Source organism: Eriocheir sinensis, unplaced genomic scaffold (assembly GCF_024679095.1).
Source record: "Eriocheir sinensis breed Jianghai 21 unplaced genomic scaffold, ASM2467909v1 Scaffold5, whole genome shotgun sequence".
Lineage (NCBI taxonomy): Eukaryota > Metazoa > Arthropoda > Malacostraca > Decapoda > Varunidae > Eriocheir > Eriocheir sinensis.
Window position 1 is genome coordinate 2,063,363 of NW_026111831.1, and position 24,356 is coordinate 2,087,718.

Below are 24,356 nucleotides of genomic sequence, written 5' to 3' on the forward strand. Positions count from 1 at the left end.
GCATGGGCCATCCTACCTGTTACCCCTTCGGGGAAACTCAACAACAGAGCTGCAGGAGAGGATGCCCACCGCTATGCCACCACTGTAATGCCCCGACGAGCTTACTTTCCATCCTTCCTATTTCTCAACACGTCCTCTGCGTGTATCGAAATAACACGAGAAATTAATCAAGAGTGAGGGTATTCCCCGGCTGCCTGGGATTGAACCATGACCAGCGTGACGGAGAGCCACCTTACTGAGTCGGCCAAAGAGGTACCCCACTGGCTAAGTGGTTATGGGAGGCTCGTTCATCAGGCCGTCGCCGCACTACACCAGCAGCAGCAGCATCCATTCCCTCTGTTCCTGCAATCCTCCCATTCACCTCCCAGCCCATCAGTGCCACCCTCATCATCTCCGTCCTTTCTCTCTCCAGTACCTCCCACACACCAGCATCCATTCCTCCCTGTTCCTGCAATCCTTCCATTCACCTCCCAGCCCATCAGTGCCACCTCATCATCTCCGTCCTTTCTCTCCGGTACCTCCCACACCAGCATCACATGCGCCACAGTTTCATCCACACCCCTGTCAGTCACACATCTGACACACTTTGCTGCGGGACTCAGACCACCTGTAGTTTCTTGCATTCACATTCATACACTGCGCTCGAGCTTGGCAGAGAAGATCACCACCCAGGCTTCCATCATGCAGCTGACACACTGCGGGGCTTCCTTTTCCCTGTACCACTCCAAAGTACTCTTTCGCTCCATCGCATGCTTCCACCTCCTCAGACCGTCACCTTTCACTGCATCTCTATCTCTCTCTTCCACTTTCTCACATCCCATTCTAGACCCTCACTGTTCCTGTCAGTCACCTTCCATTCAAAGAAACGCCTCCCTTCCTCTCTGCTCACCCACCTGACTCGCATACCACTGTCACCAACCATTCGCATGCAGTTCTTAATCCATTTGCTCTCATGCACACGAGCTCATGTCTTCACACTTCATGTCTTGGTCTCGGTCATGGCCTTGTCCTGGTGACCTCAGGCGCCCCATCGCGGGTCCTCCTCCTCATATTCTCATCAGCTGTCATCACACACACTGCTCGGCAATGGCGTTATACCATTCATATCCTTCCTCACTGTCATACACCATCGCTCTATACTTTCCAGCTTGAATCACTTGTTTTCAAGCCTTTTCCCTGGACTTATTCATGCAAGCATTTGTGCCTTTTTTTCCGGCACCGCGTGAGGAACACTTGGGCTGTCCTGGCAAGGCTTTCTGCTTCCTTTTTGTCTCCCCAACACTGTTGTCCTCCTCTGGCCTCCTGTCCCTGCCTGTTACTGTCACACTGAGGCTGTTACTCCTCCCTGCCTCCACACAGCCCCAACACTGTGCACACTGCCCTGTTGTCCTCCTGTCCCACTCCGCCCCCCCTGCCTCCACACTGCCCCGTTGTCCTCCTGCCCCACTCCTCCCTGCCTGTTACTGTCACACAGGGGCTGCATTTACTCCCTGCCTCCACACAGCCTCAACACTGTGCACACTTCCCCGTTGTCCTCCTGTCCCACTCCTCCCTGCCTGTTACTGTCACACTGAGGCTGTTACGCCCTCCCTGCCTCCACACAGCCCCAACACTGTGCACACTTCCCCGTTGTCCTCCTGCCCTACTCCTCCCTGCCTGTTACTGTCACACTGAGGCTGTTACTCCCTCCCTGCCTCCACACAGCCCCAACACTGTGCACACTGCCCCGTTGTCCTCCTGCCCCACTCCTCCCTGCCTGTTACTGTCACACCGAGGCTGTTACTCCCTCCCTGCCTCCACACAGCCTCAACACTGTGCACACTTCCCCGTTGTCCTCCTGTCCCACTCCTCCCTGCCTGTTACTGTCACACTGAGGCTGTTACTCCCTCCCTGCCTCCACACAGCCCCAACACTGTGCACACTGCCCCGTTGTCCTCCTGCCCCACTCCTCCCTGCCTGTTACTGTCACACTGAGGCTGTTACTCCCTCCCTGCCTCCACACAGCCTCAACACTGTGCACACTTCCCCGTTGTCCTCCTGTCCAACTCCTCCCTGCCTGTTACTGTCACACTGAGGCTGTTACTCCCTCCCTGCCTCCACACCGCCCCAACCCTGTGCACACGTCCGCGTTGTCCTCCTGCCCCACTCCTCCCTGCCTGTTACTGTCACACTGAGGCTGTTACTCCCTCCCTGCCTCCACACAGCCCCAACACTGTGCACACTTCCCCGTTGTCCTCCTGTCCCACTCCTCCCTGCCTGTTACTGTCACACTGAGGCTGTTACTCCCTCCCTGCCTCCACACAGCCCCAACACTGTGCACACTTCCCCGTTGTCCTCCTGCCTGTTACTGTCACACTGAGGCTGTTACTCCCTGCCTCCACACAGCCCCAACACTGTGCACACTGCCCCGTTGTCCTCCCGACCCACTCCTCCCTGCCTGTTACTGTCACACTGAGGCTGTTACTCCCTCCCTGCCTCCACACAGCCCCAACACTGTGCACACTGCCCCGTTGTCCTACTGTCCCACTCCTCCCTGCCTGTTACTCCCTCCCTGCCTCCACACTGCCCCGTTGTCCTCCTGTCCCACTCCTCCCTGCCTGTTACTGTCACACTGAGGCTGTTACTCCCTCCCTGCCTCCACACAGCCCCAACACTGTACACACTGCCCCGTTGTCCTCCTGCCCCACTCCTCCCTGCCTGTTACTGTCACACTGGGGCTGTTACTCCCTCCCTGCCTCCACACTGCCCCGTTGTCCTCCTGTCCCACTCCTCCCTGCCTGTTACTGTCACACTGAGGCTGTTACTCCCTCCCTGCCTCCACACAGCCCCAACACTGTGCACACTGCCCCGTTGTCCTCCTGCCCCACTCCTCCCTGCCTGTTACTGTCACACTGGGGCTGTTACTCCCTCTCTGCCTCTCACAGCTGCTGCATTCTACAGTTAGATGTTCCACCGTTTCTCTCTCTCGTGTCCTGCAGCCACAGCTCTGTTTCCCGCGTCCCTGTTCCTGCCATTCGCCTCCAGGGTTCCCGTTCTTGCTTTAAACAACAGCTTGGTGCTCCCCCAGTCTCCTACATGCCAGTCCACACGTTGTTGTGAAGGACATCTTATTTTCTTGTCTCCACGCAGAGGATAAAGTAAAGATAAAGTTTGGGGCACACTCTATAGCTGCGCGTGGCCCCGGTGCTCATATGCGTCTCCTTGCCCCTTGAGCCTGGGGGAGGAGCCAGCACCCCGGGGCACAGCCCGGGTTGCCACCTCGGAGGAATTATATACATGGAGTGGCCCTCAGCGGGTTGCTCTTCACTGTGAGGTGAAGCAAGGGGAAAAGGGGGCGGAGCTTAGCTGGTGGGCGGAACCAGCAATTCCACCCAAAACACTGGATGCCATATTTCTTCCACATATCATATGTTTTTTAGTTATTCAGCTGCTGCAGTATATACACAAAGGATATATGTACAGGTTTTAATACAAAAACACTAGAATTTCCTTGTCTTTATTCCATAGAAGAAATGTTCCACACTCACCTTATTTGATCCCTCACACTTAAACTGTATAAAGTTCATTATATAATGACCATGGCCTTATTTATCAAAGGCATGTACAGCCTTCTATGTAGAGCGTCGCAGATTTGATCAAAACTCACTACGAGTAAATAGAAGGAAGTATTGGGGCAGGAAAGAGAAAAACTTACCCATACGCAAATAACATGTATTTTTGACTCGATCGACGTCAACTAACCGTGTTACACAATCATGCAAGTCATTGTTAGATTTATATTATCCAGTAAATGGAGACAATACAACATACAGGTCAGGCACCAGATACTGAGATGGGTTGGTTACATGTTTTTAGGGAGAGAAATGGTTGTGGAATGGTGGATATGTCTTGATCACCAGAGATGAAAAAAAAGACTTACAAGAGTGGAATAAGTAACAAAAGATAACTCCTGTAAGAGAGAGAGAGAGAGGATGTGATAGAATGAGAGAATAAGAATGTGTGTGTGTGTGTGTGTGTATGTGAGAGAGAGAGAGAGAGAGAGAGAGAGAGAGAGAGAGAGAGAGAGAGAGAGAGAGAGAGAGAGAGAGAGAGAGAGAGAGAGAGAATGAGAGAGGTAATGAGAATGATAATGAGAGAGAATGAGAAAGAGAATGAGATTATAGGAATTAGAGAATGAGAGAGGGAATGGAAATAGCAGAATGGGAGAGAGGGAATAAGAATGAGATTAAGAGAAAATGAAAATGAGGGAGAATGAAATGAGGGAGAATGATAATGAGAATGAGAAACAGAGAGACTGAGAGAGAATGAGAATGAGAGAATGTGAGAAAAAGAATGTCAGAAAGAATGAGAGAATGTTGGAGAAAGAAAGAATGAGAGAGAGAGAGAGAGAGAGAGAGAGAGAGAGAGAGAGAGAGAGAGAGAGAGAGAGAGAGAGAGAGAGAGAGAGAGAGAGAGAGAGAGAGAGAGAGAGAGAGAGAGAGAGAGAGAGAGAGAGAGAGAGAGAGAGAAAATCAAATGAAAGAAAGAATGAGATGGCAAGCTTCAAAGAGAAAGTAAAGAGATGAAGATGGAGAGATTAATAAACAAATTAGAGAAATAACACATGAAACAAAACAGTGTGAGATAAAGATAGGAAAAGAGTAACTGAAGAAAAGAAGGGAACCATGAAAAAAATGAAAGAAACACAGACAAATATACTCTCTCTCTCTCTTCGGTATATTATAAGCAATGAGTTCCATCATTACGTGTCCGTGGTGCAGTGGTTAGCGTGGTCTGGGTTTGAACCCCGGCCCAGGCAGTCGGCGTGCAGTCCACCCAGCTGTTCATCCTTCCTTTCGGGCTGGTTGATAAATGGGTACCTGGGGACACCTGGGAAAGGCACGCTGGGGTAACCCTGGTGACACACTGGCCCTGCGTCCCGGGGTGATGGGGACGGCTGAGTGTTGTCGAAGAACAGGGGAAAGATGTCTGGAGAAATTGAGTTTTTGAGGCACTGAAGGTCACCAAGTTCCCCGTGCCCCATTAAGAAGTGACGGCAAGGCCAGAGGCTAGGTGTTCCGCAGCGTCCAGCCCTGAGCCGTGTAATTCCCCCCTATGCGTCTGCACAAGGCAAACCTGCCATGGGCGGCAGGCTTACCTTATGCAGATGCATCGAGGAAAACAGCTGTTTGGTCAGGCCTGTCGTCAGAACCAGGATGGGCTACCAAACGCTGCCCCCCACCACATACATTACTTTGGTTGAGTTTATGAAAAGGTCCATGTTTTTAGTCCACAATATATTTATCTGTGAAGCACAACAAGAACGGTGTATACAAGCCGCGGACGAGACGAGTGACAAACGTGTGGATCTCGCGGCTGCCAGCCTGTAACTGAACACTGATGGCAGAGAGAAGTGCAAGCTATACAGAATTGTACTGTCACGTGATTCTTGAGTCATATGGAAAGTTCCGTGCATAACACTTACAGCAGCACAACACAACACCTCAGGGGAAGTGGATCTTCATGTGCCGAGCAATATCCTGCTTGGTCTTGAAATGTTTCTTACAAACATCACACTTGAACTCTCTCAGGCCAGAGTGTCTGAAGATGTGCATGTTCAACACAGACATAGAAATGAACCTCCTGCCACACTCTAGGCATTCATGAGGTCTTTCACCAGTGTGTCTAAGGGTGTGTGTGTTGAGGTTACTCTTAACTCTGAACTTTTTGCCACACTCACGGCATTCATGAGGTCTTTCACCAGTGTGTGTAAGGGTGTGTTTCTTGAGGTCACTCTTCCTGCTGAACTTTTTGCCACACTCACGGCATTCATGAGGTCTTTCACCAGTGTGTATAAGGGTATGTGCGTTGAGGTGACTCTTATCACTGAACTTTTTGCCACACTCACGGCATTCATGAGGTCTTTCACCAGTGTGTATAAGGGTGTGTGTGTTGAGGTTACGCTTACAAGTGAACTTTTTGCCACACTCACGGCATTCATGAGGTATTTCACCAGTGTGTGTAAGGGTGTGTTTCTTGAGGTCACTGCAGAACATTTTGCCACACTCACGGCATTCATGAGGTCTTTCACCGTGTGTGTAGGCTGTGTGTTGAGGTTACCCTTCTGATTGAACGTTTTGCCACACTCACGGCATTCATGAGGTCTTTCACCAGTGTGTGTAAGTGTGTGTGTCTTGAGGTCACTCTTACTGCAGAACATTTTGCCACACTCACGGCATTCATGAGGTCTTTCACCAGTGTGTGTAAGGCTGTGTGTGTTGAGGTTACCCTTCTGATTGAACGTTTTGCCACACTCACGGCATTCATGAGGTCTTTCACCAGTGTGTGTAAGAGTGTGTTTCTTGAGGTCACACTTCCTACTGAACATTTTACCACACTCATGGCATTCATGAGGTCTTTCACCAGTGTGTGTAAGGGTGTGTGTGTTGAAGTCCCTCTTCCGACTGAACTTTTTGCCACACTCACGGCATTCATGAGGTCTTCCTCTAGAGTGTGTGGGTGTACTTGGTGAGGTCACCCTTCCCAGGGAGTCTTTTCCCACACTCTTGGCAGTCATGGTTTTCTTCATGGGTGTGTACAAGGCTGTGTCTAGTGGACCTGCTGTCTCAAGTCTTCCTACACTCAAACTTTCCCTTTCCTTTATGGCTGGAGATGCCAGCAGCAAGGTGGTGGTGGTGGTGGTCGTGGTGGCTCTCCTGATCACCCCTGATCCTTACACCACGGACAGTCTGCTCCTGCTGGTCCCGGGCACTCAGGCTGGTGCCCTGCCTTGCAGCCTCCACTGCAACAGAGATCAGCGGCAGCAAAGATGCAGGGAGCGCTGAGCACAGCACCGCCTCAGACCCTCACTTCTGCACAGCACCGGCGGGGCTGTGGGGACAAAGATCACATCCTCATACAAACATGATTCAAATAAAAAAGCAGCTGCAAATTACTAAAATGCATAACAAAGAATATCAGTTACTAGCTGTCAACCACAATATTGTGAAAACTACACCAAATAAACTGGGTCAAAATAGACCCAGAGTAATGAATTAACTGCCTTCAACATTTTGGAGGCACCGTGTAGCAGGCAGCTGAAAAGCACCTTGTAAAGACCTTCAGGAAAAGGGAAACTGAAAACCAAGAAGGGGCAGAACCACACCAGAGAACAGATACCATAAAAAGGACATCAGGGAGAGAATACAACTGAAAAGTGCACAGAGCAGTGCTCTTCAAACTGGGCGTGCCGGCCACCCTCAGGTGGGCGAGATTAACCAAGGGATGAACGGCTGTTTTGGCGGGACAAGTGGGTGGACGAGACCATGCCAGCGTGTCGGGATACATGGATACATGAAATGAACATGAGCCAAACACTTCATACTGACCCCCTGAACACGTCCAGTTAATGTTCCTTTACTTCGCAGCAGTGGTTGCCAACACACCCAGTTACTGTTCCTTTCCTTCACAGCAGTGGTTGCCAACACACCCAGTTAATGTTCCTTTCCTTCACAGCAGTGGTTGCCAACACACCCAGTTACTGTTCCTTTCCGGTAAATCTTAAGAATCACACACCCTCCACCATTTCAGTTCCCCAGTCCCCCAAGACAAGCCTGGGGAACTGTGGGGAACCGGGGTATTGGGGGGGGGGGGAGCCCATATCACTGAAAAATGGCCTTCCAAAATTTCCCTAGAAAAATCCCTAAATCAGGAAAAATTCCCTAGTCTCCAAAGTAGGGAAAATCCCTACCTTATACTCACATGCATGGGCTAATCACTGACCAAGCATACCATCGCTAACCACCCCAAAACAGCCCTGAGCCGGTGACAAGGTCATCCGGGACTCGGGCTGAACAGGCCCGGGCTATACCCGGCCCTCAGCATGACAGCCGTTGGGCTGCGTGTTCTAAAAAAATAACCACGCTGCAGTGGACCTGGTCTCATGCGGCTAGTCGCTAACCAAGCATACCACCGCTAACCAAGCGCACCATCGTTAACTGCCGCATTATCGCTAACCAAGCGTTCCATCGCTAACCAAGCATACCAGCGCTTTCCAAGCGTTCCATCGCTAACCAAGCATACCAGCCAACCAAGCGCACCATCGCTAACCAAGCATACCATCGCTAATCAAGCGCATTCATCGCTAACCAAGCTGCACTATCGCTAACCAAGCATACCAGCGCTAACCAAGCTGCATTCATCGCTAACCAAGCGCATCGCTAACCAAACGTTTGTAGAAAAAATATATGAAGACCAAGTGATGCTTCATACGGTAGGTAATGAATGCGAGCTATTTTGCGCGGTGGCGTTAGCTCGATTAATCCCTTTAGGAGCTGTGGTTTTGGTGGTCGTTAGCTCGATTAATCCTTAGGAACAGTGATTTTGGTGGCGGCCAAATCACTGAAAATGGGCTTTCAAATGTCCCTACAAAATCCCCAAATCGGGAAAAATCCCTAGTCTTTAAAGAAAGGAAATTCTAACGTATACTCTTGTAATCTATTCCTATATAACGTAGTAGCCGCAGCAGGTCTGTTGACGAGTGTAGGGCGGTACTTGGATGGTCAGCGAAGTTGAACCCCCACTCACCACCCCAATCGTAGTCGAGCAACTATGGGGAAATTTCATGTTTCATAATTACATATGGTACAATACTGACGGTTAACCCGTCCACTTCTTGTAAGTTGATGCTAGATCATTTTTACAGAGTAGTTTAAGGTACAAAATAAAACAGATTTGTGACAGCTGTCATCCAGATCGAACTGACGCTCCTGCTGTTAACTGACGCGGGAGTGACCTACCGACTGCTACGTGTGACCCTGGCCTCCATTTTACTCAAATTCCACTATAAGTATCGCGCATTGAACAATATCCGTTTGTTTTCTGACACGTGCTTGTCACACCATATGTTACACTTGACACGCCCGTCTTTGTTGGACCCGGTACTGGGATAGTAATCGGTCCTTTTGTCAACCTACATGCACACCAATAAAGAGGTTAAATACTCAGTTAACACTTACCGAAAGGTAAAGTAGACGGATATTTTGAGGGAGTGAGTGTCGGGCCTTCCATCCGTTATGGCGGCTTGAAAACAACTGACTTCAGGAACCCACCGTTAGGTGCCGCCGCTGATACCCTCGCGAAGTAACATTTTACGAATGTATTAGAAAATACAAATAGCTGTGGCATTAGTTGCTTTAATATAGAGAAAAAAATAACATAAAACTCTTAAAAGACCGTTTTTTTGTCCGAAATCGTTATAATCCATGCGCATTTTGGATATTACTGACTTAGGAACTAGTTTGTAGGGTGCACTGCAAGGCAGGTATGAGGCTCAGTCTGTGCATAGAGGCGCTTGTGAAACAATAACAATGGACTTAGAAAATCCAAGCCACCTAACTCTATAATTAAAGAGGCTTGCCCCCCTGGCCCCTCCCCAAGGTAAAACGTATACGAAAATGCATTATAATAATAATTCTTTCACGTGCTAAGATACTACGAATATTGGTTTGGAGTGGTTGTTCTTGAGTTTTGCCTCCTTTCCTTCACAGCAGTGGTTGCTAACACACCCAGTTACTGTTTTTTTCCTTCACAGCAGTGGTTGCTAACACACCCAGTTACTGTTCCTTTCCTTCACAGCAGTGGTTGCTAACACACCCAGTCACTGTTCCTTTCCTTTACAGCAGTGGTTGCTAACACACCCAGTTACTGTTCCTTTCCTTCACAGCAGTGGTTGCTAACACACCCAGTCACTGTTCCTTTCCTTCACAGCAGTGGTTGCTAACACACCCAGTTACTGTTCCTTTCCTTCACAGCAGTGGTTGCTAACACACCCAGTCACTGTTCCTTTCCATCACAGCAGTGGTTGCTAACACACCCAGTTACTGTTCCTTTCCTTCACAGCAGTGGTTGCTAACACACCCAGTTACTGTTCCTTTCCTTCACAGCAGTGGTTGCCAACACACCCAGTTACTGTTCCTTTCCTTTACAGCAGTGGTTGCTAACACACCCAGTTACTGTTCCTTTCCTTCACAGCAGTGGTTGCTAACACACCCAGTCACTGTTCCTTTCCTTCACAGCAGTGGTTGCTAACACACCCAGTTACTGTTCCTTTCCTTCACAGCAGTGGTTGCTAACACACCCAGTTACTGTTCCTTTCCTTCACAGTACTATTTTTTCTATTTGGTTTAAATGATCAACTATTAATTCTACTTTGAGGTATAATGAACCTTTACTTAATTAAAGGAGTACCCATGAACGGCACGACACACATACTTACTTACACAACGCAAACAGTCAACGTACTCGTAACACACATCCATGAATACCAAACATATCACACTAACACTGACGCATACAAGCACTCCTACTTTCCACGCACCATACGTGACTGGAACAGCCTCCCTTAACAGATTTTAGACTGCGAGGGGGTGAAGCCCTCTCGTTAGTAGGTCGTAAAGTTAGGTTGGAGTAGTTTAAATATGCTCCCCACCAAAAAAAAAAAAAAATAAATAAATAAATAAAAAAATAAATAAAAAAAATAAATAAATAAACACGATTTTCCGGCGCATCATACATGTGGGGGGGGGCCAGAGGGGGGCGCAGCCCCCTTTGGTTAGCAGGGGGCGAGGGGGGCCGTTAGGCTATAAAGTTCGGGCTTTCCTTACTTTCGAAATTAGGGAATTTTCCTTCATTTAGGGATTTTTCTAGGGAAATTTTAGAAGCCCATTTTTCAGTGATTTTGGCTTCCCCCCCAAACCCCGGTTCCCCACAGTTCCCCAGGCTTGTCTTGGGGGGTAGGGGGGGCTGGGGTGGTGGAGGGGGAGAAGTAGTTGTTCCCTAGTTTTACCCCAAATTGTTTATGATCGATGACACTTTGTGAACGAGGAACAATGGCATAAAACTCAAATGTAGACAAGGAAATTCAGACTGCACCAAATTTTTCTACACCAATGTTGTAGTGCGAGAATGGAATAAGCTCCCACCGTCAGTGGTCCAGTGTAACACGATTGACTCCTTTAAAAACAAGCTCGACCACTTCCTTGAACTTAATATTAACTAGAGTAGAAAAGCAATGTTTTGGAGCCCTCTGATTAGTGTAGATTCACTTAGGTTTAAGGACAGACCACCTAGTCTGGACCATGGGGTCTGTGTGGTCTGATTTTCTATGTAATTCACGTTACGGTGGTCGCAGGGTCGATCCCCGGCGCCGGCAAACCTTTACTTGTCTGGATTAATTTTCAGATTTCGTTACACTCAGTGGCCGTGTGGGAGTGGAGAAAAGAGCAAAATCCTGGCATTTCACACACACACACACACACACACACACACACACACACACACACACACACACACACACACACACACACACACACACCTCGCCCCGGGCACGGAGTCTTGGGGTCACCACTGGACGGAGGCTGCTGTGTGGAGTGCTGACCGTGACGGCGGCACCAGCAGCAGCGGGAGTCAGCACCACCAGCAGCAGCAGGAGTCAGCAGGGGCAGCAGCAGGAGTCAGCACCACCAGCAGCAGCAGGAGTCAGCACCACCACCAGCAGCAGGAGTCAGCAGGGGCAGCAGCAGGAGTCAGCACCACCAGCAGCAGCAGGAGTCAGCACCACCAGCAGCAGCAGGAGTCAGCAGGGGCAGCAGCAGAAGTCAGCACCACCAGCAGCAGCAGGAGTCAGCAGGGGCAGCAGCAGGAGTCAGCACCACCAGCAGCAGCAGGAGTCAGCAGGGACAGCAGCAGCAGGAGTCAGCAGGGGCAGCAGCAGGAGTCAGCAGGGGCAGCAGCAGCAGGAGTCAGCAGGGGCAGCAGCAGGAGTCAGCAGGGGCAGCAGCAGCAGGAGTCAGCAGGGGCAGCAGCAGGAGTCAGCAGGGGCAGCAGCCGGAGTCAGCAGGGCAGCAGCAGCAGGAGTCAGCAGGGGCAGCAGCAGGAGTCAGCAGGGGCAGCAGCAGCAGGAGTCAGCAGGGGCAGCAGCAGCAGGGGCAGCAGCAGGAGTCAGCACCACCAGCAGCAGCAGGAGTCAGCAGGGGCAGCAGCAGGAGTCAGCAGCAGCGTGTTTACAGCAGTAGTAATCGGTCGGAAGTTTCGCCTTTGTAACGGCACACTTCCTGTTGTATCTACTGTCTGGGCCCATTATTTTCCTCTTTTCTTTCATTCCTTTTTCTCTTATTGTCCAAAACTTGTGTACTGTTGCTTTTGTTTCTTCGGTGTGTTCATTTTCAAATAATTTTCCAATGGTGTCGTCCTCTTCTTCCTCGTAAGGCCGCTGCAGCCTCGCACACTTTTTCCTTTCCTCTGCACAGGCCGGGCACCAGAGCAGGAAGTGTCGCAGGTCTTCGTTTTCAGCTTCACACATGTCGCACTTGGTTTCCTCTTGCCGGTGTGTTTCTGTCTTTTAGTTGCATGTTGTTTGTCCTGCATCTGAATGGAGTGAGTAGTGAGTCGCCGCGTGGGTCGGAGGTGCTGCGCCTTGCTTGCGAAAGCGCTGAGTCGACATGGCTGGCCGAGCCAAGAACTCGGTGGAGTTCTGTTACGTTTGTGCGGATCCCACAGGCGACAAGTGGACAGGGTGCTGTCTGTGCCCTAATTAAGTGGTGTCATCTGGTGTGCTCATCTGCCTGGAATTAAGTCGGAGAATATATCTAAAGTAAATTGGATTTGCAACCCATGCCTTCATAAAGCATCTCTGGCTACCAAAATTGTGGAAAAAATGGAAGAATTCAAGCTGGAATTGTCTAAGGAAATATCAGAAGTGAAACAAGAAGTTTAGTCACGAGCGGTCAGCGTGAAGGAGGAGCTGGGGGAGGTGGCGCCTAAGTCTATATACCAAGTCAAGTCACTCTGCATCAAAACTGCGACCGGTACGCGCAGGAGGCGGTTTTGGGGCGGAGCAGCGGGATGACGTCACTTGGAGCTAAAAAAAAAAAAATACCCGCCAGTTCAGGGGTGACTAAAATTGCGGCCGTGTGTGCACTCTGGATGTGCATTCTCGCCTTCTTTCACAGCGCGTTCAGGCAAGCCGCTGACGAACAAATATGTCTTTTTATTATGCTATTGCGTGACTGTAATGCCAATGCCTACAAACGGCGGTGTGGGGTGTGAGGGAGGGCATGATGAAGTGATTGATTTAAATTAGTCCGCCTTTCCTCGTTTTCTCTAAATCCCTGTTTCTACGTTCTCTAGTTTGGCTCCAAGCAGTGTCACGCATAAACCACGCCTCGGCCGTGTCTCCTCCCACAAACCTGCGTATGACTTGACTTGGTGTATATAGACTTAGGGTGGCGCAGGATGTGGCGGACGTGTTGCAGCGAGCCGAGCATGTGGAGTCAGCAGATGCAACTTGGGCTGAGGTCATCAAACGTAAGAAGAAAGTTATGAAGAACTTGTTGTCAAGGCCTCTGAACAAGATAAAAAGGCTACAGAGTTGAAAGGTGAAGTTTCTGAAGCATTACGTGACATTCAGATTACTGATTCAAGATTCACTATTGGAGGTAATATTATAATGAACTTTGATGATGAGAATATGAGGAATGAGGCGGCCCAAAAATTGCAATCTGTGGAGAAAGTCAGTACTGAAAGTGTGGGAAAACTGAGGCCAAAGATCATGATTTGTAATGTGCACAAGGAGGAGACTGGGGATAAGATAATTGAGACACTGCTTAAAAGAAATGAGTTCCTACACTCGATTCCACAAGTTGAGGAGAAAATTGAGAAAATTTTTCGTAAGCCTGCTGCCGGTGGCACAGCGCATTATATCCTGAAATGTGATCCAACTGTTAGAGAGGTAATCTACAAGCACCATGATAGAATAAAACTTGAATGGGTGGTGTATACTGTGAGAGACAGATACCATGCAATAATGTTATCATTGTCAGAGATATGGTCATATTGAGTCCAAATGCACGGCCAAGGCCAATGGTGAGAACCCAGTATGTTATAAATGTGCAGGAGAACATAAAGCCAAAGACTGCCCCGGGACTGAGAGCAAATATATAAATTGTGTGAGGTACAAGAAGCCTGAAGTCAATCACTCGGCGAATAACCGGTGTTGTGTAGTTTTTCTAACCAGTGTTGTGTAGTTTTTCAGACTGAAATTGAGAGAATTCGTAACATAACTGATCATGGCTACGAGTTCCTCAGATACAAAGATAAAATGTGGTCTGCTAAATGTTCAGTCTGTGGGAAATAAAACTCTAGATATCCGTGATTTCATCAAAGAAAAGGATCTTGACATTTTAGCGGTAACTGAAACATGGCTAAATGACTACGACGTCGCCAAGATTCGTGAGATGACGCCAGGGTTGGAGTAATTGTAATTGTAATTTAATTAGAATGTAATTAATTACATTAAAGTATGTAATTGTAATTGGATGTAGAACTTAATGAAGTAATTGTAATTATAATTAATTACATTATAAAGTAATTGTAATTTAATTGTAATTGCGAAAAAAGTAAGTCATACTAAAATTCTGATAATCCTTGTTTTTACTGCTATGGTGGCAAATATGTAAATACTGTATATGATGAAGTATGGCAACCCTTACTGGACAACCTACGTATTATACGAGAATCAGACGCGTCCACTTTTCCCTGTTTGGTGGACTGGGACATATTTCATTGCTTCCTAGACCGTCATACGGCAAAGTCCTCCTCTTGACTTTCTATTGTAAAGGTAAGAAAGACATTGTATAGTAATCTGTTCCCTGATGAATGATGATGATGACTGTAGTAGCTGAGATGGTGATGATAGTTCATTGGATGATGTCATGATGAAATGATGTAATAGTGATTAGTGGTGATGGTGACCAGTGTCATAGAAATAGGCTAATTTGTTGGAAAGTTAATCGCTGTAGGTGTAGGCTTGTGCTGATAGGAAAGTAGTAGTCTAGTAGTACAGTAAAGTGGTGGTAATGATGGTGAAAGTAATAGCAAGATGGTAATGTTAAAAAAAATAATGATGACGATCATATAGCACTAACAGGGAAATAATTATGAAAAAAATTGATGATGCTGAATTGGTGATCTGGTGATGCTGGTGATAGTAATATTAATAATAATGGTGACAAGTATTATGACTGTGATAGTAGAAGGCATATTTTATTGATAGTGGTGAGTAGTAGGATATGATACTACCATACTACATACTATCTTTCTTTGTCTATCTGCCCCTCTCTTTGTCTGTCTGTCTGTCTGTCATTCTGTCTCCTACCTACCCCCTCATTTCTTCGACGTTCTCTCTGTCTGTCTGTCTGTCTGTCATTCTGTCTCCTACCTACCCCCTCATTTCTTCGACGTTCTCTCTGTCTGTCTGTCTGTCTGTCATTCCATTCTCCTTCTGGGATGTTCTCTTTCTTGTTCTTCTGTCTGTGTGTGTCATTATGTCCCTCCCTCTCTTCTCCTTTCGACCCACACCCTCTCTTCATCCTTTGCCCTCACACTATTCCCTCTCTCCATTTCTCTTCCCGCCCATCCTGTTTATCTGTCTGTATGTATAGCACCACTCCCTTCTCCTCCCCCTCTGCCTACCCGTTTAGCCTACATCCACCTCTCTCTCTCGCTCTCTCTCTCTCTCTCTCTCTCTCTCTCTCTCTCTCTCTCTCTTTTCAATAAATGACAACAGCACGATGCTAGTGTTTTTCTTTTCAACCAAAGCTTACTGTTGGACACTGAGTAATTATAATTGTAATTATAATTGACTGTCTCTTGTATAATTGTAATTGTAACTGTAATTGAACTTCACATGAGTAATTGTAATTATAATTGCAATTTAAAGTTTTAATAATGTAATTGTAATTGTAATTAAGATTTTGAATTGTAATTACTCCAACCCTGGATGACGCCATGCAGTAACTCGTACCTTTCTACATGTTCCGAGGGAGACAAGAAGGGGTGGTGGTGTTGGGATCTTTCTTTCGAATTCTTTTAAGAAGATTCAGAGAAAAGCATCAGAAAGGTGGGATACTTTTGAATTAGTGCAAGTCATCTGTGAAATTGATAGAAGGAAATGCACATTTATTGTGGTGTATCGACCTCTAGATACAGGAGCAGAGGTCTTTATTGATGAATTTCGCACATTTTTGGAGTCTGTGGATATGGTGAGTGCAAATGTGTTCATCTGTGGTGACTTTAATCTATGGATTGATGATCTTGAAAATTCTTCTGCCATGGCCTTCGCTGAGATGATGGACAGTTTCAACCTGATTAATAAAGTGAACGAGATGACTTCTTTAGGGGGTCATGTGCTAGACTTGGTTTTCAGCGATATAGACGGTGATCTAGTGCAAGGGGTGTGTGTCGATGAAATATGTTGTATATCCCCGGTGCATAAACTGGTAACCTTTGAAATTTCATACGTGAGGGAAGCAGTGCAGAGGAAAAAAATTACGTTCAGATTGCGAAAAAAATTTCAACCAGAAATATTGATTAACTCTGTAATACAGGAAATTACTATTAAATGTCGTGAAATCTGTGAACATGGCTCGGTGTTACGTGGAAATTGTGCTACCTGGCTGGTTAAGCTATATAATGATTTAGCTAAAGATGAGTATAACAGCCTCTGTCCTCTGATTGAAAAGGAGATAATGTTGAGAGATCATGCACCTTGGTTTAATGCAGAAATATCAGGGCAAAAGAGAGAAGAAGAAAAAAGAAAGACTGTGGCGTAGGCAAAAAACAGATGAGGCAAGAAGAGCATACCAGGAGGCAAGAAACAGATGAGGCAAAAAGAGCATACCAGGAGGCAAGAAACAGATGAGGCAAAAAGAGCATACCAGGAGGCAAGAAACAGATGAGGCAAAAAGAGCATACCAGGAGGCAAGAAACAGATGAGGCAAAAAGAGCATACCAGGAGGCAAGAAACAGATGAGGCAAAAAGAGCATACCAGGAGGCAAGAAACAGATGAGGCAAAAAGAGCATACCAGGAGGCAAGAAACAGATGAGGCAAAAAGAGCATACCAGGAGGCAAGAAACAGATGAGGCAAAAAGAGCATACCAGGAGGCAAGAAACAGATGAGGCAAAAAGAGCATACCAGGAGGCAAGAAACAGATGAGGCAAAAAGAGCATACCAGGAGGCAAGAAACAAGAAAATCGGCTTGTGATAAAACGGAAAAGAGAATACTATCGGAATAAGGTTGTGGAGGCAGGGCCTGACATCAATAAATTATATAAGGTGCTTGACAGTTTGACTGGAAACAGAAAGCTTAACAAGCTTCCAGATGGTTTCTCGGATGAAGTGCTGGCAAATAAGTTTTTAGACTTTTTTGACAAGAAAATTGAGAGTTATCATGAACTTTAGAGGCGACGGTTACCATGGATCCGCTGTGGAAACTCCAGTCCCTGAAATAAAGTTATCAAGCTTTCAACAAGTGGATGTGGCTGTGGTGAAAACTATCATACACAGGTGAACCTGACGTACTGTGATAACGATCCCTTGCCGATAAGTGACATCATTAAGAGTGAAAACTTTAGTGATTTCTTAAATGTTATGACTGTGATGGTTAACACTAGTATTGAAAACAAGACTTTCCCTGAGAGTGAGAAAGCGGCGATCGTGAAACCTATCGTTAAAGGCAAACTGGACCCACAGTGTTTAAGTTCCTTTAGACCAGTATCCAACTTGACGTTTCTATCTAAGATACTTGAAAATGTGATCTTAAATCAGCTAATGAAGCATTTGCTAGTGGTGCAGGCTTTACCGGACAATCAATCTGCCTACAAAAGGCTTTACTCAACTTAAACTACTCTCTGTTCTGTGGTAAACAATTTGCTTGTACTCATGGATGAAGGGAAGTGTGGTGTTCTGATTTTGTTAGACTTGAGTGCTGCGTTTGACACGGTGGAGCACAGTCTATTGCTTCAGGGTTGTAAGAATATTGGAATTGAGGGTGGCGCGCTGGATTATCTGAGGAGTTACCTTAAGAACAGAACTTACTGTGTGCAAATAGGTGTGATACTTGACTGCACTCTATCATTCAAAGAACAGATCAATCAGGTGGTGAGAATGGCAGGCTACCATCTGAGAAATATTGCATTTGTCAAGAAATACCTGGATGATAAGACTATGAAGATGCTTATATATAATCATGTAACTAGTAAGCTGGATTATTGTAACTCACTTTATTATGGCCTTCCTAAATATCTGCTGAAGAAACTACAACTTGTTATGAACAGAGCTGCAAGGCTAATAAAGGGTCTGCCCCCCCCTGAGAGAATAACACCTGCACTTATAGACTTGCATTGGCTACCCATTAAGGCACGAATAGTTTACAAAATGTGTCTTGACTTATCAAGCAACGCGACTTGGTAAACCTTGTTATTTGAGAAATATACTACAGGATTTTCATTTGGACACCACCATGTCAGTGAGACACAGTACAGGACGGTATAGACTCCATGAGCCCAGGGTCAACCTGGAATTGGGTTTCAGAGCATTTGAGAAGAGTGCCCCGCGGCTCTATAATGAGTTACCCGGGATGTTAAGAACAGTGACAGTCTGGCAATCTTCAAGAAAGTGCTGGACTCACTCATTCACTAAATCCTACGACTTAACAAATATGAGGATTGAGGACAACTTTAGGTGCTAATATTACTGTTATAATGTTAGCGGCCCTGTGGAGCGCTGCCACGGCGGCGGACCGGGGCCCGAAACCTCATCAACGGTAAACGGTAAACTTGTCATGGGCCACGTGGCTGACACACTACCCAAGCTCCATCAATGCAAAGGCACTTTGCTTCCTTTCCGTTACCTGCTTGCAGAAAACTTTAGCATATGGAGTGAAAAATTAGTGTAAACTAATTATCTGAGGGTGGAGGGGCCCTGATTCCATTACTCACCGTACTGCTCTCTTTATTGTGTTAACACACACACACACACACACTAGAATGTAGTTGCTGCAATAAATTTTCTGTGCGATTCCAAGGTATTGTGAAGATGAGTTATCAATGAGTTCAATAACATTTAATGTAATTTGATTTAATTGAAATACTTATAATTTTTGATTGAAAAATAATACAGTAAAATACTAAAGCCATGTAAATGTTTCATTTTGCTTGAGGGTCAAAATACGTTTAGAGAATACTGTATGAAAATGTCTTCAACATATTATAATGACATGGTACCCATGAAAATGAAGACTGTGCAACCTTATAAATTAGGCCTTGCAGTTAAATTATAAACTTTGTATCCCCTCTGTGGCATGTTGCTACAGCCGAAGGCTAGGCAGCAAGGCATTGTTACATTAAAAAGCAGTTGAATCCTCTTCCTAAATAGGTAAAATTATGTTTTATTACCTCAGTTCAAAGTCGGCGCAGTGCTTGACGGGCCATACACAGAATAAAAATGAGAGAATGAGAGAGGGAATGGACATGGCAGAATGGGAGAGAGGGAATAAGAATGAGATTGAGAGAAAATGAAAATGAGGGAGAATGAAATGAGGGAGAATGATAATGAGAATGAGAAACAGAGAGACTGAGAGAGAATGAGAATGAGATTGAGAGAATGTGAGAAAAAGAATGTCAGAGAGAATGAGAGAATGTTGGAGAGAGAAAGAATGAGAGAGAGAGAGAGAGAGAGAGAGAGAGAGAGAGAGAGAGAGAGAGAGAGAGAGAGAGAGAGAGAGAGAGAGAGAGAGAGAGAGAGAGAGAATCAAATGAAAGAAAGAATGAGATGGCAAGCTTCAAAGAGAAAGTAAAGAGATGAAGATGGAGAGATTAATAAACAAATTAGAGAAATAACACATGAAACAAAACAGTGTGAGATAAAGATAGGAAAAGAGTAACTGAAGAAAAGAAGGGAACCATGAAAAAAATGAAAGAAACACAGACAAATATACTCTCTCTCTCTCTCTCTTCGGTATATTATAAGCAATGAGTTCCATCATTACGTGTCCGTGGTGCAGTGGTTAGCGTGGTCTGGGTTTGAACCCCGGCCCGGGCAGTCGGCGTGCAGTCCACCCAGCTGTTCATCCTTCCTTTCGGGCTGGTTGATAAATGGGTACCTGGGGACACCTGGGAAAGGCACGCTGGGGTAACCCTGGTGACACACTGGCCCTGCGTCCCGGGGTGATGGGGACGGCTGAGTGTTGTTGAAGAACAGGGGAAAGATGTCTGGAGAAATTGAGTTTTTGAGGCACTGAAGGTCACCAAGTTCCCTGTGCCCCATTAAGAAGTGACGGCAAGGCCAGAGGCTAGGTGTTCCGCAGCGTCCAGCCCTGAGCCGTGTAATTCCCCCCTATGCGTCTGCACAAGGCAAACCTGCCATGGGCGGCAGGCTTACCTTATGCAGATGCATCGAGGAAAACAGCTGTTTGGTCAGGCCTGTCGTCAGAACCAGGATGGGCTACCAAACGCTGCCCCCCACCACATACATTACTTTGGTTGAGTGTAAGAAAAGGTCCATGTTTTTAGTCCACAATATATTTATCTGTGAAGCACAACACGAACGGTGTATACAAGCCGCGGACGAGACGAGTGACAAACGTGTGGATGTCGTGGCTGCCAGCCTGTAACTGACCACTGATGGCAGAGAGAAGTGCAAGCTATACAGAATTGTACTGTCACGTGATTCTTGAGTGATATGGAAAGTTCTGTGCATAACACTTACAGCAGCACAACACAACACCTCAGGGGAAGTGGATCTTCATGTGCCGGGCAATATCCGGCTTGGTCTTGAAATGTTTCTTACAAACATCACACTTGAACTCTCTCAGGCCAGAGTGTCTGAAGATGTGCATGTTCAACACAGACATAGAAATGAACCTCTTGCCACACTCTTGGCATTCATGAGGTCTTTCACCAGTGTGTATAAAAGTGTGTGTGTTCAGGTCACTCTTGGCTCTGAACTTTTTGCCACACTCACGGCATTCATGAGGTCTTTCATCAGTGTGTGTAAGGGTGTGTCTGTCGAGGTTACTCTTCTGAATAAACTTTTTGCCACACTCACGGCATTCATGAGGTCTTTCACCAGTGTGTGTAAGGGTGTGTGCGTTGAGGTTACTCTTATCACTGAACTTTCTGCCACACTCTTGGCATTCATGAGGTCTTTCACCATTGTGTGTAAGGGTGTGTTTCTTGAGGTCACTCTTCTTACTGAACTTTTTGCCACACTCTTGGCATTCATGAGGTCTTTCACCACTGTGTCTAAGGGTGTGTCTGTTGAGGCCACTCTTTTGATTGAACTTTTTGCCACACTCACGGCATTCATGAGGTCTTTCACCAGTGTGTATAAGGGTGTGTGTGTTGAGGTTACGCTTACAAGTGAACTTTTTGCCACACTCACGGCATTCATGAGGTCTTTCACCAGTGTGTGTAAGGGTGTGTTTCTTGAGGTTACTCTTCTGACTGAACTTTTTGCCACACTCATGGCATTCATGAGGTTTTTCACCAGTGTGTGTAAGGGTGTGTGTGTTGAGGTGACCCTTCTGACTGAACTTTTTGTCACACTCACGGCATTCATGAGGTCTTTCACCAGTGTGTGTAAGGGTATGTGTGTTGAGGTCCCTTTTCCTTCTGAACTTTTTGCCACACTCATGGCATTCATGAGGTCTTCCTCTAGAGTGTGTGGGTGTACTTGGTGAGGTTACCCTTCCCAGGGAGTCTTTTCCCACACTCTTGGCACTCATGGTTACCAGTGTGTGCAAGGCTGTCTAGTGGACCTGCTCTCAGTCTCAAGTCTTCTTGCACTCAAACTTTTCCTTTCCTTTATGGCTGGAGATGCAAGCAGCAAGGTGGTGGTGGTGGTGAGGTGGCTCTCCTGATCACCCCTGATCCTCACACCACAGACAGTCTGCTCCTGCTGGTCCCGGCCACTCAGGCTGGTGCCCTGCCTTGCAGCCTCCACTGCAACAGAGATCAGCGGCAGCAAAGATGCAGGGAGCGCTGAGCACAGCACCGCCTCAGACCCTCACTTCTGCACAGCACTGGCGGGGCTGTGGGGACAAAGATCACATCCTCATACAAACATGATTCAAAATAAAAAAAGCAGCTGCAAATTCCTAGAATGTATAACAAAGCATATCAGCTACAAGTTGTCAACCACAATATTGTGAAAACTATACCAAATAAACTGGGTCAAAATAGACCCAGAGTAATGAATTAACTGCCTTCAACATTTTGGAGGCACCGTGAAGCAGGCAGCTGAAAAGCACCTTGTAAAGACCTTCAGGAAAAGGGAAACTGAAAACCAAGAAGTGGCAGAACCACACCAGAGAACAGACACCATTAAAAGGACATCAGGGAGAGAATACAATTGAAAAGTGCACAGAGCAGTGCTCTTCAAACTGGGCGTGCCGGCCACCCTCAGGTGGGCGAGATTAACCAAGGGATGGACGTCTGTCTTGGCGGGACAAGTGGGTGGACGAGACCATGCCAGCGTGTCGGGATACATGGATACATGAAATGAACATGAACCAAACACCTCATACTGACCCCCTGAACACGTCCAGTTACTGTTCCTTTCCTTCACAGCAGTGGTTGCCAACACACCCAGTCACTGTTCCTTTCCTTCACAGCAGTGGTTGCTAACACACCCAGTCACTGTTCCTTTCCTTCACAGCAGTGGTTGCCAACACACCCAGTCACATGCAGGTGTATAGATTCCCCCGTCAGGAAATCATCAGGCTCTGTGATGAGTTGCACCCCCACCTGGAAAGGAGAACCAGGAGGGCACATGCACTCCCAACACACACCCAGGTTCTGGCTACACTAAGGTTTTTGTGAGTGGCAGCTTTCAAGGTGTTATTGGAAACGGTGTTGGAAATGACCAATCAAGGGCCATTGATAAAGTAACTCGGGTACTTTGTGAAAAGGCCAGTCATGAGATAAAGATGTCAACCACAACAATAGTTATTAATAGAATTTTTAAGATAGTTTTCATGCATTTCATAATGATAAATAATGGATTAATGAATTTTCAACTTCACAGGAGACAGTGCGTATCCTATGGAGCCATTCCTGATGACCCCAGTTGCACGCCCGACAACGCCTGGGGAGGAATGATACAACAAGTCATCACAGGACAAGATGAGTTGTCGAACGGACCTTTGGGATCCTCAAGTCAAGGTGCAGGTGCCTACATAAGTCAGGAGGAAGTTTGCAGCATGACCCCAAGAAGACTATGAAGATTGCGACTTCTTGTATGCTCCTGCACAACTACTGAGTGGATCGCTGCAGAAGAAGTACCAGTTCAGCCTGTGAGAAACAGCAGACTGATTCCTGGTCAAGTTGTCAGGCAGGAAATTATTAGAAACTTCTTTTCCTGAGTATAGGTAGGCATATATGTAGACCTTGCAGTTAGTAATAGATTACTTTCAAATGTAAATGTGCACAACTCACAGTCGGAGGCATAAGAACAAAACAAGAAATCATAATGGCCACATGTTCAGCATTCTTGATCACAATTTTATGGCGATTATTATTAATATTTAATTAATATCAGCTTACACCTGCAGATTGCGTATGGTGCACCGGTGGCCGAGTGGTCAGTGTGTGTATGTGATCCAGAGGACTCGACTCCACACCGCAAGACGCTGAGAGTTTTCAACCATTGACAAGTGGCAGAGGGTTACCAACATGCTGCCCAGCAGATCTTCAGTCAACCCTAACTTCAGCGTCTTTGATCAAGAGGGGCACCACCTCCACACCACACATTCTTATCACCTAGTTTGGTACCCTACTTGTCCATCTCACATGCCCCATGTATCTCAGCATTCTGCACTCTTGGCTCCATGTCATCCTCTCCAACTTGTTGTTTCATATAGCATAACCGGCCTCACATACATAGAAGTGATCAATATACCTAGGCTATAATATTATATTTAAGGACTCTTATACGAGGTATCGCCCCATACAGAGGTGTCGAAGTAAGTCTGTCTGATAGTAGGCTGGCTGACTGCTGTCGGGACCCAAGCCAGCATGCCCTGGGGGTTGTGTGCAGGAGGAGGAAAGAGGGAAAAGGACAAATGGTGTGTGTATCATTATCAGGGGTAACCACGGTGGAGTGCAAACACTCAGTAGTTGTAGTAAGGCTTAATTAAGTTGATGAGTGGTGTTAGACTGAATGAGCAGGTTTTTTACCACATGTTAGTGGGAACACTTGATAGGTTTTGTTTGTGTGTTGGTGTTACTTGTTTCTTGTGTTTACATGTTAGTTTATAATTAGACTAAGTTCTAAGTGTTATGAGCGACAATTTAGTCTTGTATGGCTGAATCCTGTCCCTTGACCCTTAGTTCATCATCAGAATCTCTAAACAAATATATTTACCTTAAGTAATATTCTTAAAGTCACGCTTCCCATATTATTTGGCAGATGATAATCCTGTGCGATAACGGTGCCTTATAAGACTTGGTAAATAAACTACTAATTTTACTCTCTGG

General features: G+C 46.5%; 1 protein-coding gene and 1 long non-coding RNA gene across 2 annotated transcripts; one reads left to right on the forward strand and one right to left on the reverse strand.

Annotated features, from left to right (window-relative positions):
• Positions 1-5,077: 5,077 nt before the first annotated feature.
• LOC126992693 (zinc finger protein 70-like) lies at positions 5,078-6,199 on the reverse strand. The gene is made up of 2 exons (XM_050851497.1): positions 6,190-6,199; positions 5,078-5,899 (listed from the first exon to the last, which is right to left on the reverse strand). The coding sequence occupies exons 1-2, from the start codon at positions 6,197-6,199 to the stop codon at positions 5,484-5,486; spliced, it is 426 nt and encodes a 141-aa protein (XP_050707454.1). The 3' UTR covers positions 5,078-5,483.
• A 7,940-nt stretch (positions 6,200-14,139) lies between these two features.
• On the forward strand, positions 14,140-23,461 carry LOC126992682 (uncharacterized). Its single transcript, XR_007746897.1, has 3 exons — positions 14,140-14,656; positions 22,537-22,696; positions 22,906-23,461. It is a non-coding gene; the product is annotated as an uncharacterized LOC126992682 (long non-coding RNA).
• Positions 23,462-24,356: the final 895 nt, after the last annotated feature.